Here is a 15,385-nt window from a genome sequence, read left to right on the forward strand (position 1 = left end):
AGATCTACCACTCATAGGGCCCCAGATCTACTACTCATAGGGCCCCAGATCTACTACTCATAGGGCCCCAGATCTAACACTCATAGGGCCCCAGATATACTACTCATAGGTCCCCATATCTACCACTCACAGGGTCCCAGATGTATTACTCATAGGGCCCCAGATCTACCACTCATAGGGCCCCAGATATACTACTCATAGGTCCCCATATCTACCACTCACAGGGTCCCAGATGTATTACTCATAGGGCCCCAGATCTACCACTCATAGCGCCCCAGATCTACTACTCATAGGGCCCCAGATCTACCACTCATAGGGCCCCAGATCTACCACTTCTAGGTCCCCAGATTTACTACTCATAGAGCCCCAGATCTACCACTCATATGCTTCGTTCACACTTGCGCCCAGTGTCCGATGTGTGCATTCTGCCAGGTTTCCGTTTTCAGCCTTGGCGAAACTGGACAGCAGACAGAAACCCGGCGGCCAGCTTTAAAACCCTTTCACTTGAATGGGTTTGCATTGCCTGCGACCTGTACATTTAAAGTCGGACATGGGTATCGTTATTTTGTCTTTTGTTGTCATATTAATATATTTTGCCAATTGAAAAGTATCCAATAAAAATATTCAAAAACTTATCTCCGCTCCCATCTCGGCCATGAGCTGGTTCCAATTTCCTGCTGCAACAAAATTAGAAAAGAAAACATGTTTTTTTATTAATTTCTATAACTAGCTGCCCCCGTGTCAGGGTCTTTCTAGGTTTCTATTAGGTCCTATTATGTTTGGAGTGCTGAGAAGTCTATTTGTCCTGTAGCTTATAATGTGTTGTTATGACTTGATGGAGCCCATTCATAGATTAAATTACACAGTACAGATCTCTCTGTGCCTGAAAGGCATTCTCAAATGCACCGAGAGAACCTTGAGGTTCACAAGCTTTGTACACTGTAATTTACCAACGCGCTTCACTTAGAGATCTATTGTTGGTCAATAAAATGTCATATCCGACAATGAGAAAGCTGTCTGTCAGAGCAGAAGTGCTGAAAAATGGGGTCATTTATGTGTTATAGCAGCTCGGCAATGCCTTAAAGGGGCAGTAATCCTAAAATATTGTTTTCTATAAGCAAATGCTTCAACACATGACATATACCACTTATATATTTATAGTAGCCGGAGCTGTGGTTTTGTAATGCCAAGCTCTAAAAATCCACAAAGTGATATGAAAAGAATTCTGACTCCCTGTTCCACCACTAGAGGGAGCTCAGGAGTTTATTGCATACTGATTTATTATTATTAAGTTCAGTGTATAAATAGTATACAGCTCCATCACTCCATTGACTTTCACGGGTTCTCTAGCTTCAAAGAGATAAGATAAAAACGGGTGTGCTGAATTTCAGGGAAGGGCAGGGAGGTAGTACTATCTGTGCCTATAGTAGATATGCAGGGAAGGGCAGGGAGGCAGTACTATCTGTGCCTATAGTAGATATGCAGGGAAGGGCAGGGAGGCAGTACTATCTGTACATACAGTAGATAATTTACAGGGAAGGGCAGGGAGGCAGTACTATCTGTACCTATAGTAGATATGCAGGGAAGGGTAGGCAGGCAGTACTATCTGTTCATACAGTAGATAATTTACAGGGAAGGGCAAGGAGGCAGTACTATCTGTACATACAGTAGATCATATACAGAGAAGGGCAGGGAGACAGTACTGTCTGCGCCTACAGTAGATCATATACAGAGAAGGGCAGGGAGGTAGTACTATCTGTGCCTATAGTAGATATGCAGGGAAGGGCAGGGAGGCAGTACTATCTGTTCATACAGTAGATAATTTACAGGGAAGGGCAGAGAGGCAGTCCAATCTGTACATACAGTAGATCATATATAGGGAAGGGCAGGGAAGAAGTACTATCTGTGCCTACAATAGATCATATACAGAGAAGGGCAGGGAGGCAGTACCATCTGTGCCTACAGTAGATCATATACAGGGAAGGGCAGGGAGGCAATACCATCTGTACCTACAGTAGATCATATATGGGGAAGGGCAGGGAGGCAGTACTATCTGTGCCTACAGTAGATCATATACAGAGAAGGACAGTGAAGAAGTACTAACTGTGCCTACAGTAGATCATATACAGGGAAGGGCAGGGAGGCAGTACTATCTGTACAGTAGATGATTTACAGGGAAGGGTAGGGAGGCAGTGCAATCTGTGCCTACAGTAGATCATATAGAGAGAAGGGCTGGGAAGAAGTACAATCTGTGCCTACAGTAGATCATATACAGGGAAGGGCAGGGAGGCAGTACTATCTGTACAGTAGATGATTTACAGGGAAGGGTAGGGAGGCAGTACAATCTGTGCCTACAGTAGAGCATATACAGAGAAGGGCAGGGAAGAAGTACTATCTGTGCCTACAGTAGATCATATACAGAGAAGGGCAGGGAAGAAGTACTATCTGTGCCTACAGTAGATCATATACAGAGAAGGGCAGGGAAGAAGTACTATCTGTGCCTACAGTAGATCATCGACGGGGAAGGGCAGGGAGGCAGTACTATCTGTACCAACACCTGTTGTTGACCAAAAAAATGAACTTCTAATCCTAGAAAGACAATCACCTCATTCCGTGGCGACCGGTTACAGTTCAGTTACTTGAAGCCCTTAAAGCAATATTCATTAATCTAATAGCCAGTCACATGAATAGGGGAAATAACAATTCTTTGCTCGTTTCGGACAATGGCTGCTCAGCTCCACGGTCAGCGCGACCCACAATTAACATTGTTTGTACCCTCTATTCTGTTTATGATATAACATGATAGAAACCAAAAGATCACAACTCCGAATTTATCTCCAAACCCTTTAAACTTTCCCCTAGGAGCGGAACTGGCAGCCGGAGCGCTCACTTAATGCAGATATACATTCCTATCATGCAGAATAAAATGTCATCATCTCTCGGGGAGATATTGCAGGCATACATCTGTAATAAAGCATCCTGCTCCAGCACTTTAAATAGTTTATTCATTTGTTGGATTCTCATAACTATCTGTTTATGTGTCCCACATCCTGATTTACATCACAAATAGTTCTGCAGACTTGGAGTAATATTCCAGAAAGACATGCATATTGTATAGGCCTGCTGCTCGTCTCCCAGACGTATGTGCGGCTCGGCAGAATTCTCTTTATCTGGTTAGACTTACAAAATGGATTTGGGTGCATGAGAGATTTAAAGGAAAAACATAGTATCCCGAATTAACCCCGTGTTGTCGTGAGCCACAATCCGGTCACACACTGACATGAAGAACATGGCGTCGAGAGCCACACATGCCGGCATCGCTGGAGAATGGTGCGCGGCATGGACTGGTGAGTCCACCGGGGCCCCGGGAGTCGGAAGGGGTAGATGGAACTCTGCCAAGCTCCCACAAACCGCCGTCTACCTGTGACACGCGCTGTGCATGGCCGCAGCCAATGCACTGCATGGTCTCCCAACCCTATGCACCCCTGTAACCTCGGCACACGGGGAGCCTGGGGTGGAGTGAGCCTGGGGTCGCAGGTTCGGGTGTGGGGGTTGGTTTCAGGAGGGCAAAAACGGGGCACAGAGTGGGGGAGGGTATGTACAAGGGAGGAAAGGGGGCCCAGGGTGGTGTGGGAAGGGGGGGGTAAGGGGGCCCGAGGTCACACGTTGGGGAGGGAGGAGGGAGCGAGGGAATGGGGGAGCAGGTAGGGAAAAAAGTGGGGGGCCAGGGGTGAGAGGAGAGGGATTGGGTCGGCGGGGTGCAAGGTGGGGATCCATGGGTGCACTGGTGCTGGACGGGCCCGCTGCGCCCACAAGGCAGAGGCGGAGTGGCCGGGGCGGCACTGGAAGGGACACAGAAAGGGTGAGGGGGCCGCGGACGAAGTCGCGGATATAGCTAGTTTTTTCATATTTTAGAACTTTTGCACAATAAGAAACATATGCAACATTTTTACTTTTCCACCAAGAGAGCAGTGTGAGGGCTTGTTTTTTTGTGGGATGAGTTGACATTTGGTAATATTGGTACAGTTTGGTGCCTATCACCTTTTGATCATTTATTTCATTTTTTTGGGAAACGAGAAGAACACTAAAAGTTTTTGGATCCAACATTGGCTCAAAATGGGATGGTCTTCTCCTGGAACTTTTGGGCTACATATTGTGCTCAGATCTCTTGGTATTCCATGTGGCGGACCAGCTTATTTTTGTACTTCTAAACAGGCAACATAATAGTCCCTTGGGATGTCCACCATATGCAACTTTTAGAACATGGTGAATGGCCACGCACCAATTAGACCTATGGCCAGGCACCTTATGCTAGAAAACTGGTGTAGAGGGATGATATTGAAGAGTGCTATTGGCCCGTTTGTGCACATCTGCACCTCCCCCCTAGCGTAGCTTTCCATTCTGGCACTGGAATCTTCAGCAGATTTGTGAAGTGATCGATACTTGACCTCGGCTTCATCCAAACTTCTCTTAGCCGGTGGGACACACAGAAATCAAAAATCAACCCCTTTAAATATAAGGAAAAATCAAAATGTCCATCTCACGACTCCCCCAGTGCAACATTTTTAGCTTTTCTGATCCTCCCAGTAAAAGCAATTTCCAGAAGTTTTGTCTTCCTTGTGTTTTATTATATTTATGCCCGACCTCAGCCCTGACAGCCATATTAATCCTGTCCCTCGCTCTCCCACTGTTCATATTAGGTTTCCATATTAAACTTGTATTTAGCCTCCTAATGCTCAGATCCCCCCCCCCCCCACTCCCGAATATTCCTCCCCCCAGTCTCAGCTGTCACCATATCTGTGCAATGTTTGCTACCTTGTTGCTATAGGATCTTCCTTTTTTCTTTAGATGTCTTTGGAAATAATATTAGTAAAAGAAGGAGGAGGGTGGAGGTGCCTGCCTGGATTATTTAAGGACTTGGAGCTTCTCCATCGACAAGACCTTTAGGACCTTGGATCAGGCGCTGCGACTTGAGAATAAATTGCAAAAACACTGAGAAAAACTGACAAACATTTGAAAAATGCTGCAAAATGCTTTTTGTGAAATCAGCCTTTGGCAGTATTGGACTGTGGGATACGGGCTAGGTAAAATATTGAGTTACAAGGGCTACTGTAGGGATTACCCCTCGTTCACATCTGCGTTGGTACTCCGTCCGGGGCAGTCCACATGGGGACCCTCCAAACGGAATACCAAAAAAAAAATTGCAAGTGCTGTGCAGTAAAATCACACGGACCCCATAGACTATAATAGGGTCCGTGTGCTTGCCGCCAGATCTCCGCAGGGATCTTGCGGACAGGTAAGTAGTTCATCATCTACTTTCCTGTCTGCATGATTTGTGAGGGCAGCGCACGGAGAGCACATGGACCCTATTATAGTCTATGGGGTCCATGTGCTTTTACTGCACAGCGCTTGCAATTACGTTTGGTATTTGTTCGGGGTCTCCATGCAGACTCCCCCAATGCTATACCAACGCAGATGGGAACCAACCCTTAGCAGTAATATTTTGGAGAATGTAGTATTTTTTGTGACCTTTATGGCAGTATACAGTATGTGAGTTCCTTAAGGGGATATTATTTCAATATTGCAAATGACCTGGGTACTTTGTGGCAGGTTTTTGTACATAGCACTGATCTTATCTGACCACTATTACGTATTACGTTTGCTAAACAGTTGTCAAAAAGTGTCAAGGGGAAGTTACTTACTTTACTGCTTTACTTTTCACCCAGGCCCCATTTGCTCTAAAATTGACCCTTCACCTCCTTGGAGTTGCTGTCCATCAGTGACCATTGGCAGCCATATTACCTCTCTTGGTGCTACCACCAACTATAGCATTTTTCTACCCCGACCTCTCAATTCTTCCTGGTAGTCAGTTACACTGAGTTTATCCCACACTTGCCACGTCTCCCAAAACGTATCCCAAGGCTCCTTAAAAAAGGGTTGACCTCTGTGCGTCCCAAAATCTCAGTTCCGAATCATATTATACGTGACATGGGCACTTTATGTGCAGGTCACATCACAAACTAAGGCAAGACTAGCATATTTTTGGCCCAAATCACAAAAAGTGGCCTGCCACGCCTCAAAAAGGGGACATGAGCATACAAAATTCCACAAGGTAACATAAGCTGATGAGTATGGTGAACCCTAAACTTCTTAAGACCCATATACAGTCCTATGAAAAAGTTTGGGCACCCCTATTAATCTTAATCATTTTTAGTTCTAAATATTTTGGTATTTGCAACAGCCATTTCAGTTTGATATATCTAATAACTGATGGACACAGTAATATTTCAGGATTGAAATGAGGTTTATTGTACTAACAGAAAATGTGCAATATGCATTAAACCAAAATTTGACTGGTGCAAAAGTATGGGCACCTCAACAGAAAAGTGACATTAATATTTAGTAGATCCTCCTTTTGCAAAGATAACAGCCTCTAGTCGCTTCCTGTAGCTTTTAATCAGTTCCTGGATCCTGGATAAAAGTATTTTGGACAAACAATTCAAGTTCAGTTCAGTGTGATGGTCGCCGAGCATGGACAGCCCGCTTCAAATCATCCCACAGATGTTCAATGATATTCAGGTCTGGGGACTGGGATGGCCATTCCAGAACATTGTAATTGTTCCTCTGCATGAATGCCTGAGGATTTGGAGCGGTGTTTTGGATCATTGTCTTGCTGAAATATCCATCCCCGGCGTAACTTCAACTTCGTCACTGATTCTTGAACATTATTCTCAAGAATCTGCTGATACTGAGTGGAATCCATGCGACCCTCAACTTTAACAAGATTCCTGATGCCGGCATTGGCCACACAGCCCCAAAGCATGATGGAACCTCCACCAAATTTTACAGTGGGTAGCATGTGTTTTTCTTGGAATGCTGTTTCTTTTTGGACGCCATGCATAACGCCTTTTTTTTATAACCAAACAACTCAATCTTTGTTTCCAAAATGAAGCTGCCTTGTCCAAATGTGCTTTTTCATACCTCAGGCAACTCTATTTGTGGCGTACGTGCAGAAACGGCTTCTTTCTCATCACTCTCCCATACAGCTTCCATTTGTGCAAAGTGCGCTGTATTGTTACCGATGCACAGTGACACCATCTGCAGCAAGATGATGCTGCAGCTCTTTGGAGGTGGTCTGTGGATTGTCCTTGACTGTTCTCACCATTCTTCTTCTCTGCCTTTCTGATATTTTTCTTGGCCTGCCACTTCTGGGCTTAACAAGAACTGTCCCTGTGGTCTTCCATTTCCTTACTATGTTCCTCACAGTGGAAACTGACAGGTTAAATCTCTGAGACAACGTTTTGTATCCTTCCCCTGAACAACTATGTTGAACAATCTTTGTTTTCAGATCATTTGAGAGCGGGCTGTCCATGTTCGGCGACCATCAAACTTAACTGAACTTGAATTGTTTTGTAGAAAGAAATGGTCCAAAATACCTTCATCCAGGATCCAGGAACTGATTAAAAGCTACAGGAAGCGACTAGAGGCTGTTATCTTTGCAAAAGGAGGATCTACTAAATATTAATGTCACTTTTCTGTTGAGGTGCCCATATTTTTGCATCGGTCAAATTTTGGTTTAATGCATATTGCGCATTTTCTGTTAGTACAATAAACCTCATTTCAATCCTGAAATATTACTGTGTCCATCAGTTATTAGATATATCAAACTGAAATGGCTGCTGCAAACACCAAAATATTTAGAACTAAAAATGATTAAGATTAATAGGGGTGCCCAAACTTTTTCATAGGACTGTACATGTTATAGGCAAGTCATCTCAACCTCCTAATTTTGGTGGGACTTCCATGCTCACCCCCTACAGATGATGTTTGGGAATAAAAGATGGAGCATGTTGAATATCAACACCAGCTCTTTGTGTTCTCGGAGGAGATAAGCTGCCGCCAGAGGGGCTTGACAGCGGCCCACTCCCCTTTCCCATTTACAGTATACACATACTTCCAAAACTTCGGCAGGACAGTCCTGGATTCTGTCCCAGTTGGCTGGATGGATGTCTTGGCTTCTACTCATCTGGGCCCTCTTCGGATAGCTTGGGGGTGGATATTGGCTCCCAATATAAGGGTTGACCTCCCAGATTTTTGGAAGAGCTGGCCAATCATCCAGGTCCAGTGGAATGCTCTGGCGTCTGCTGGGCTTTCTGTTATTTTGTATGCGGCATAGTCACATCCCAAAAAAGGGAATGCAGATAGCACATTTTTGGGCCCACATCACAAAAGTGGGCGTAATACACTCCTAAATGGGATATAGTCTCCCCAAAAAGGGCATGGCCACCCCTGATCCAAGCACCGCTTTCCCTGAACTCCCCGCACCAATGTAGGGAACGACTTGTATTCTACACAGTGAATAGGAGGATGCCCGGATAAGTGGTAAATCTTGCAGGACGCACCTGAAATGACACGGTTGCTTCTAGATAAATCTACTTTTCTTTACGCCTTTTCTCAGTTTAGTAGTCCTTTAAAAGTCACAAAGTAAAGCTGCCAATCTCGAGGAGAAGCCAAGACAAAACACATTTCAGATATGGTCAAGGACACATAATAATGTTGTCTCAAAGCAATTTAACAGATAAGAGTGTTTGCAAGTGTGCGGGAGCGAGCGGGCTGTTTGCTGGTGATGCAGCTCCAGATATTTGATGTTCAGGTCCCTAATGAGTAGAGAATGTGGTATCAGGATCTCGGTCAGAACACGCTATCTGCACCATGTCATTGTTTTATTGTCTGTGGAGCCGTTTTCCTTCAGTAAATATTTCATCACTTAATTCATAAACCCAACTAGGATTTATTCACTACCAGTCGCTGCTTACTGCAAGAATGTTTTCGCCCATCTACGGAAATGGGGTGATTTTAATACGCGGGTGTAGCAGAGTTGGATTTTTCAGATGTGGTCGGACTGAGTTTGTGAAGTAAGTATAAAAAAAAAAAAATAATTACGATATCCTGCAATTTTGACTCTGTCCCCTAAGCCTAATAATAGCCTGATAATTGCCAATTTTATCGAGGTTTTCTTTGCAGCTGTCACCTCATGTACATCACAGACAGAATTATACCTCTATAGATAACACCCCTGATCCATCATTCCGTCCACTAGTGACAATAGATGCAACGCTGCACCCTGGGAATGTGGAAATACACATGGGGGAAGGGTCTAGAAAGTGTGAACCATTTTTTAATAATTTTTGATTTTCCACGTCACCATCCATATTATCTATAATATTATCGCCATATTGTGCGTGTTACCTATAAGTACCCGATAATCATGTAGCAGAGCTGAACATGTGGAATTGTTGCGTAGTCTGTGATACACACCAGATAATGTCAAATAAAGTCATCTCTATACATATATTTTTTTTCGGGCCATGCGGCCGTGTGATGCCAAGGCCTCGAACACCCTTTATGTAGTCCATGGGGTAGGTCTCACGCTCCAGCGCCCTGTATTTGTCTGACCTTGTGTCCCGCGTGTCTGATTAATTACGTGTGTCATTGACGTGGTGAACCGTAGTGACTGGTATGGCGCAGTACTGCGTGTGCCACGCTACTCCATCTGAACAGAACATAAAGTTTTATATTATCGTATACCGGGCAGCAAATACATCGCTGGAAATCATTATTATGGAGCTTCAAAATGGCGTTACTAAGGGATAGAGATGAAGCTGTCGGCGCCATTACGGAAGCGATGAGGAGACATTGTATAGATAGACCTGACCGGTCACCGCTGCGCAAAAGTTACCCACAATGTTTTATGGGGTTCATTTCGGGACTTGTCGTATCGGGAGGGTAAACCTGAAGGTCAGTATGGAAATAGGATGATATTGGACGAGTATTATGGTGGCTTTACCAAACAAAAGCTCAAGCATTTACCGATCAGGTCATGGCTTAGAGATAGGAAAACGAAAGCTGTAATCTGATTGGCTGCTGTGGGCGAATCCATGGCGTCGGGTTTGAGTAATCGCCCCAAATATGTTTTGCCTAAATATCCATATCATAGGTAGATTGTTACAAAAAGAGATTCTACCATTAAGACACTTTTTTTTTTCTCGTTGACACATAGGACTAGCCTTAAGATAGGCTATTCTTCTTCTACCTTTAGATGTCTTCTCCGCGCCGCTGTTCGGTATAAATCCCGGTTTTCATAATATGCAAATAAGTTCTCTCGCAGCACTGGGGGCGTCCCCAATCCTGCGAGAGAACTCTCCAGCGCCGCCTCCATCTTCTTCAGGAACGTCCTCTTCACGTGTCTTTGTCAAACTTCTAGGCCTCGGGCAGAGCCGACTGCGCATGCCCACGGCCACAAGAAAAATGTCCGCTTACATAATGGACTAGAAGTTTGACCAGAAAAAGACGCGTGAAGAGGATGTTCCTGAAGAAGAAGGAGGCGTTGCCGGAGAGTTCTCTCACAGCATTGGGGACACCCCCAGTGCTGCGGGAGAACTCATTTGCATACCAATGAAAACCGGGATTTATACCGAATGGTGGCGCGGAGAAGACATCTAAAGGTAGGAGAAGAATAGTCTTTCTTAAGGCTATTCCTACTTGTCAACGAGAAAAAAATGTGTTTTAATGGTTGAATCCCTTTAAGGGAACCATTGGCCCTGGGCTGTTCAGAAAGCTCAGCCCCCCTCATTCATGCCAAAGATACCTGTGATAGAATATTGGCCCATGGTGGCCCTCCACATAGTATAATGGCCCATAGTGGTCCCTTCACAGAGTATAATGGCCTATAGTGGCCCCTACACACAGTTTAATGGCTCATAGTGGCCCTTCCACATAGTATAATGTCCCATAGTGGACCCTGCACACAGTATAATGGCCATTAGTTGCCGCACCACACAATGTTAAGGCCCATGGTGGCCCCTCCACACAGTATAATATCCTATAGTAGCCCCTTCCACACAGTATAATGGCCCTCCCTTCTGTATCAGCTTATTACTGTATATTGGGGCATTTCACCCTTATAATACACCAATGAGCCCAGGTGTTACAGGAGTAATATAGACCCCTGATACCTGCTCTGCCCGGTGGGCCGACCACCTGGACGGAGAAGTGATGTCACTACTGGTGATAAATGTGAAATATCTAGATACTTATTGTCCATTTCTACAAAAGAATGTGACCAATTTCTGGTATATACTCAGTAAAATCAGATGATATGAAGTATTTTATGGTCAGTGTATAATGTCCTGCTTTGTATTTGTTCGCTATTTGTGAGCAGGATTATACTATACGTGCTGAAGGTCTAATCTGATGTTATTTTATTTTTAGGATTTTCTTCAGGCCACTTTCCAAACTACAGAAAACTGGGAGAAATAGGTAAGTGATGATGATCTCCTACCATGTGTAACCTAATGTATTCCAGATACTTCCATCGTGTCCATCTTCAGAGTCTTGGGAAAATGTTCTGCTTACAAACTGGTGCTATAGCTAAATATCCCGGCAGAGGGAAAGGGTCTTGTTAATCCCTTTTCCCAGATCCATGCCTTCGTTGCACATACCCTGGTAGCCTTCATAGGCACCATTGTTGAAAAGGAGGGATTCTATACATCCCCTAATACTGGCCAATGACTGCTGACTGAGTAATGGCACACCCTATTGATAAGGTGAATGGTAACATCCAATTGTCCCCATGGTGGTTGACACGTGTTGAAGACTACTTGCCAATATTAAGCCCTTTCGGACATGGCTGTGGGCACGTAAAGTGTTGGCCATTTCCCTTACACCAGGGGTAGGGAACTTAGGGCTCTCCAGCTGTTGCAAAACTACAACTCCCAGCATGCATACTTGCTCTGCTGTTCTTGGAACTCCCATGGAAGTGAATGGAGCATGTCGGGAGTTGTAGTTTCACAGCAGCTGGAGAGCGAAGGTCCCCTACCCCTGCCTTACACTAAGTTCCCACCTGCACCTGAGCATCAGTTCGGGTCCGCTTGGGGACCCAAAGAATGGAAACCTACTCCGCTTAAAAAGTGTTTACCCACAGAATCCAGACGCAGGTGTGAACCTAGCCTTATTTGAATGTTACTAACACATATAAATTGACTAATCAAATCAAATCAAACAGGCTGTATTGACACGTCCAAATAGATAGTTGGCATTGCCAAAGCTAGTAAAGTGGGGGGGGAGGGGAGTTGGAGTCGGGGGGGGGGGGGGAGTGGTGGGTATGGGGGGGGGGTTGATTTGGGGTATAACAATCCGTGGAGTCTCATCTTCCTCTTAGTTGGTGGCCGCTATATGGGGAGGTGGGGTGGGGCGGGTGGTTTGGGGTGTAACAGTCCATGGAGTCTCATCTTCCTCTTGTTTGGTGACAGCTGGACACGTATTGGGCTCCACAGTGGCCTCTTCTTCTCCCAGTAGGATGTAGAGTTTCCTCTTCTCGTCTGCAGATATGAAGTCTGGGATGTGGGCAGAGAGTCTTTGGAAGTAGACGGCCCTCACAGCTGAGTATTTGGTGCAGTGTAGCAGGAAGTGTGTCTCGTCTTCTAGGGCCCCCTGGTCACAGTGCTGGCACAATCTGTTCTCCCGTGGCTTGTACGTCTGCCTGTGTCTCCCCCGTCTCCATCTCCAGGTTGTGGCGCTCAGTCTGTACCGGCTCAGGGTCTGTCTGTGTTTGGGGTGGCGTATTCTCTCCAGGTAGGTGGCCATAGTGTAGTCCCTCTGAAGATTTGCCTGATCTTCTAGGTTGTCCCTTTTTTCCAGAACCTTCGGCAACTTTCAGGAGAGTTGCCAAGTATGGTTTAAGGGGGTCATCCAGGATTAGACAACACGGCTGCTTTTTTTCAGAGCCCCATTTCTCAGGAAGTGACATCACACCCATTGACCACGTGGTCATCCTGCAGCTCGGCCCCATTCATTGGAGCGCTGGCATTGCCATGTGACCAGTTGACATGATGTCACTTCCTGAGAAGAGGACGTGGAGCTCTTTTTGGGAAAAAAAGGAGCCTTGTTTTCTAATCATGATTAACCCTTTAAGTATAAGCACCTTCCTTGAGGTCTACAGGTCTTTAACCTTCTCTGCTCTGAACCACTGTTAGGAGTAAGCGTTGCACCATAGAGTTTTTGTTCTCTTTGTTCCCGTACAGTTTACTTTTCTAGGACTATGCAATAACCTGCAATATTTGGCAAACCCTCATCTACGAGATCCCATAAATACTGGATTAAAGGACTTTTACTTTTTTTTTGTCCCTGATAAAAGAAAGACTACCGTCCAGGCACAAAAGTTGTCCTCTCGCTCTGAATCTTCGCCAAGCGTATCCCATAGCGCGTAGATATTTCTCCATTCCCCTCACACCACAATGAGGCCTCACGTTCTTCACACTTTGTCTGACTGATAGTATTAGACATATTAATTAAAGAAAACTTCAACCTGCTTACGGCTTCCTCCTTCTGCTGCTATATTTACTTGAAATGAATGCAACAGACTGACAAGTGCACCGGTCACGTCTTCTGGCGGAGGAACGATCCTTTTATCAGTCCGTGTTGTCATCTTCTGCAGTTTTTTTTTTACACGGTTCCATTAGTCTTTCATTCTTTTTTTTTTTCCTTCAGGATAAAAAGTAACAAAAAATGCATAAATTAATTAGGACCTCATTTATCGAAACTGAAATATCTGGCCTTGTTGCTCGTAGCAACCAATCAGAGGGCGGCTACTGATATTGTAGTGCGGTATAAGAAATTAAAGTTGTTGTTGGAGCCGGGGAAGTAAAAAAAAAGAGGAGTAGATGGGGTAAACCCTTTACCATCAGGGATCATCACTACATTATCCCTATACTGCCCTAAACCACTAGAGATGTAGACCTTAACCGTTTCCCTGCCCTAGACCACTAGGGATGTAGACCTTAACTCTCTCCTTGGCCTAGACCACTAGGGATGTACAGTATACCTTAATCCTATACCTGCCCTAAACCACTAGAGATGTAGACCTTAACCCTCTCCATGACCTAGACCACCAGGGATGTAGACCTTAACTCTCTCCTTGGCCTAGACCACTAGGGATGTATACCTTAATCCTATACCTGCCCTAGACCACTAGAGATGTAGACCTTAACGGTTTCCCTGCCCTAGGCCACTAGGAATGTAGACCTTAACCCTCTCCTTGGCCTAGACCATTAGGGATGTACGCCTTAACCGTTTCCCTGCCCTAGACCACTAGGGATGTAGACCTTAACCCTCTCCTTGGCGTAGACCATTAAGGATGTAGACTTTAACCCTCTCCTTGGCCTAGACCATTAGGGATGTACACCTTAACTGTTTCCCTGCCCTAGACCACTAAGGATGTAGACCTTAACCCTCTCCTTGGCCTAGACCATTAGGGATGTAGACCTTAACCCTCTCCTTGGTCTAGACCATTAGGGATGTACACCTTAACGGTTTCCCTGCCCTAAACCACTAGGGATATAGACCTTAACCCTCTCCTTGGCCTAGACCACTAGGGATGTAGATCTTAACTATTTCCCTGCCCTAGACCACTAGGGATGTAGAGCTTAACCCTTTCCTTGCCCTGGACCACAAAGTGTAATTAAATGAATCCCATCCTTACTCTAGACCACCAGAATGCTGACATGAATTCCTTACTGCTAGAGATGAACATACTGGTTTGTAGTGAACCAGATTCATTACAGATTTTTTCAAAAATTTAGGAATCGACCAAACCATTAAATTTTGGGGGTTCACCACTCACAATTTATTGTTATACCTCAAGGTCTCTTTAGACCTCAGAATGTAATTGGAAACCCAGGGGAGGTGAGTAAACATAATAAACACTGATACCTTATCTTTCCTCAGCTCTCCCGGGTTTCTTCATGGTCCTCCTTGGTCATCTTCCAGCCTCTTGCATTAAACGTTATGACACTGACACACCCCGCTTGACCGTTGAGACCCAATTACAGGCATCAGTGGTCTCCCCGGACCTATGATGCAGCATACTGTAGGAGGCTGGAAGAAGATAAAAGAAGACCCTGAGGGAGCTCTATACACCTCAAGCAAGCCCAGAAGGTGAGTAAAGATGAGTATAAGTGTTTATTATGTTCCAAATCCTCCCTTAGGCATCTTCTTCTTATTCTCTGGGGTCTGAATAATAGCATTTCTTGCTTTTAGTCCAAAACAAAACAGGGAGATGAACCTTACGAATATTTGCAAAAAAATTTTGCAAATTTGGTCCATTTCTATTTACTACCAAAGACCACCAAGTATGCTGACATTACCACGTCACTTCTTTAGACCACCAGGGATACTAAAATTAAACCCTTGTTGTCCTGAACCACCAGGGATCCCAACACTAACCCTTATTAACCCTGATATTCTGACATTAAACCCCCTCATCACACTAGACCACCAAGGATGCTGACATTACCACCTCACATCTGTAGACCACTAGTGATACTAA

General features: G+C 44.9%; 1 protein-coding gene across 1 annotated transcript in view; it reads left to right on the plus strand.

Moving 5' to 3' along the window:
- The window catches only part of TAFA1 (TAFA chemokine like family member 1), a 299,909-nt gene that overhangs the window by 149,126 nt on the left and 135,398 nt on the right, over positions 1-15,385 (plus strand). Inside the window, exon 3 of the mRNA XM_075287558.1 lies at positions 11,272-11,319. Within this exon, the coding sequence (XP_075143659.1) occupies positions 11,272-11,319 (48 nt within the window). The remainder of the gene's footprint in view (positions 1-11,271; positions 11,320-15,385) is intronic.

This window comes from Leptodactylus fuscus, chromosome 9, assembly GCF_031893055.1.
Source record: "Leptodactylus fuscus isolate aLepFus1 chromosome 9, aLepFus1.hap2, whole genome shotgun sequence".
Lineage (NCBI taxonomy): Eukaryota > Metazoa > Chordata > Amphibia > Anura > Leptodactylidae > Leptodactylus > Leptodactylus fuscus.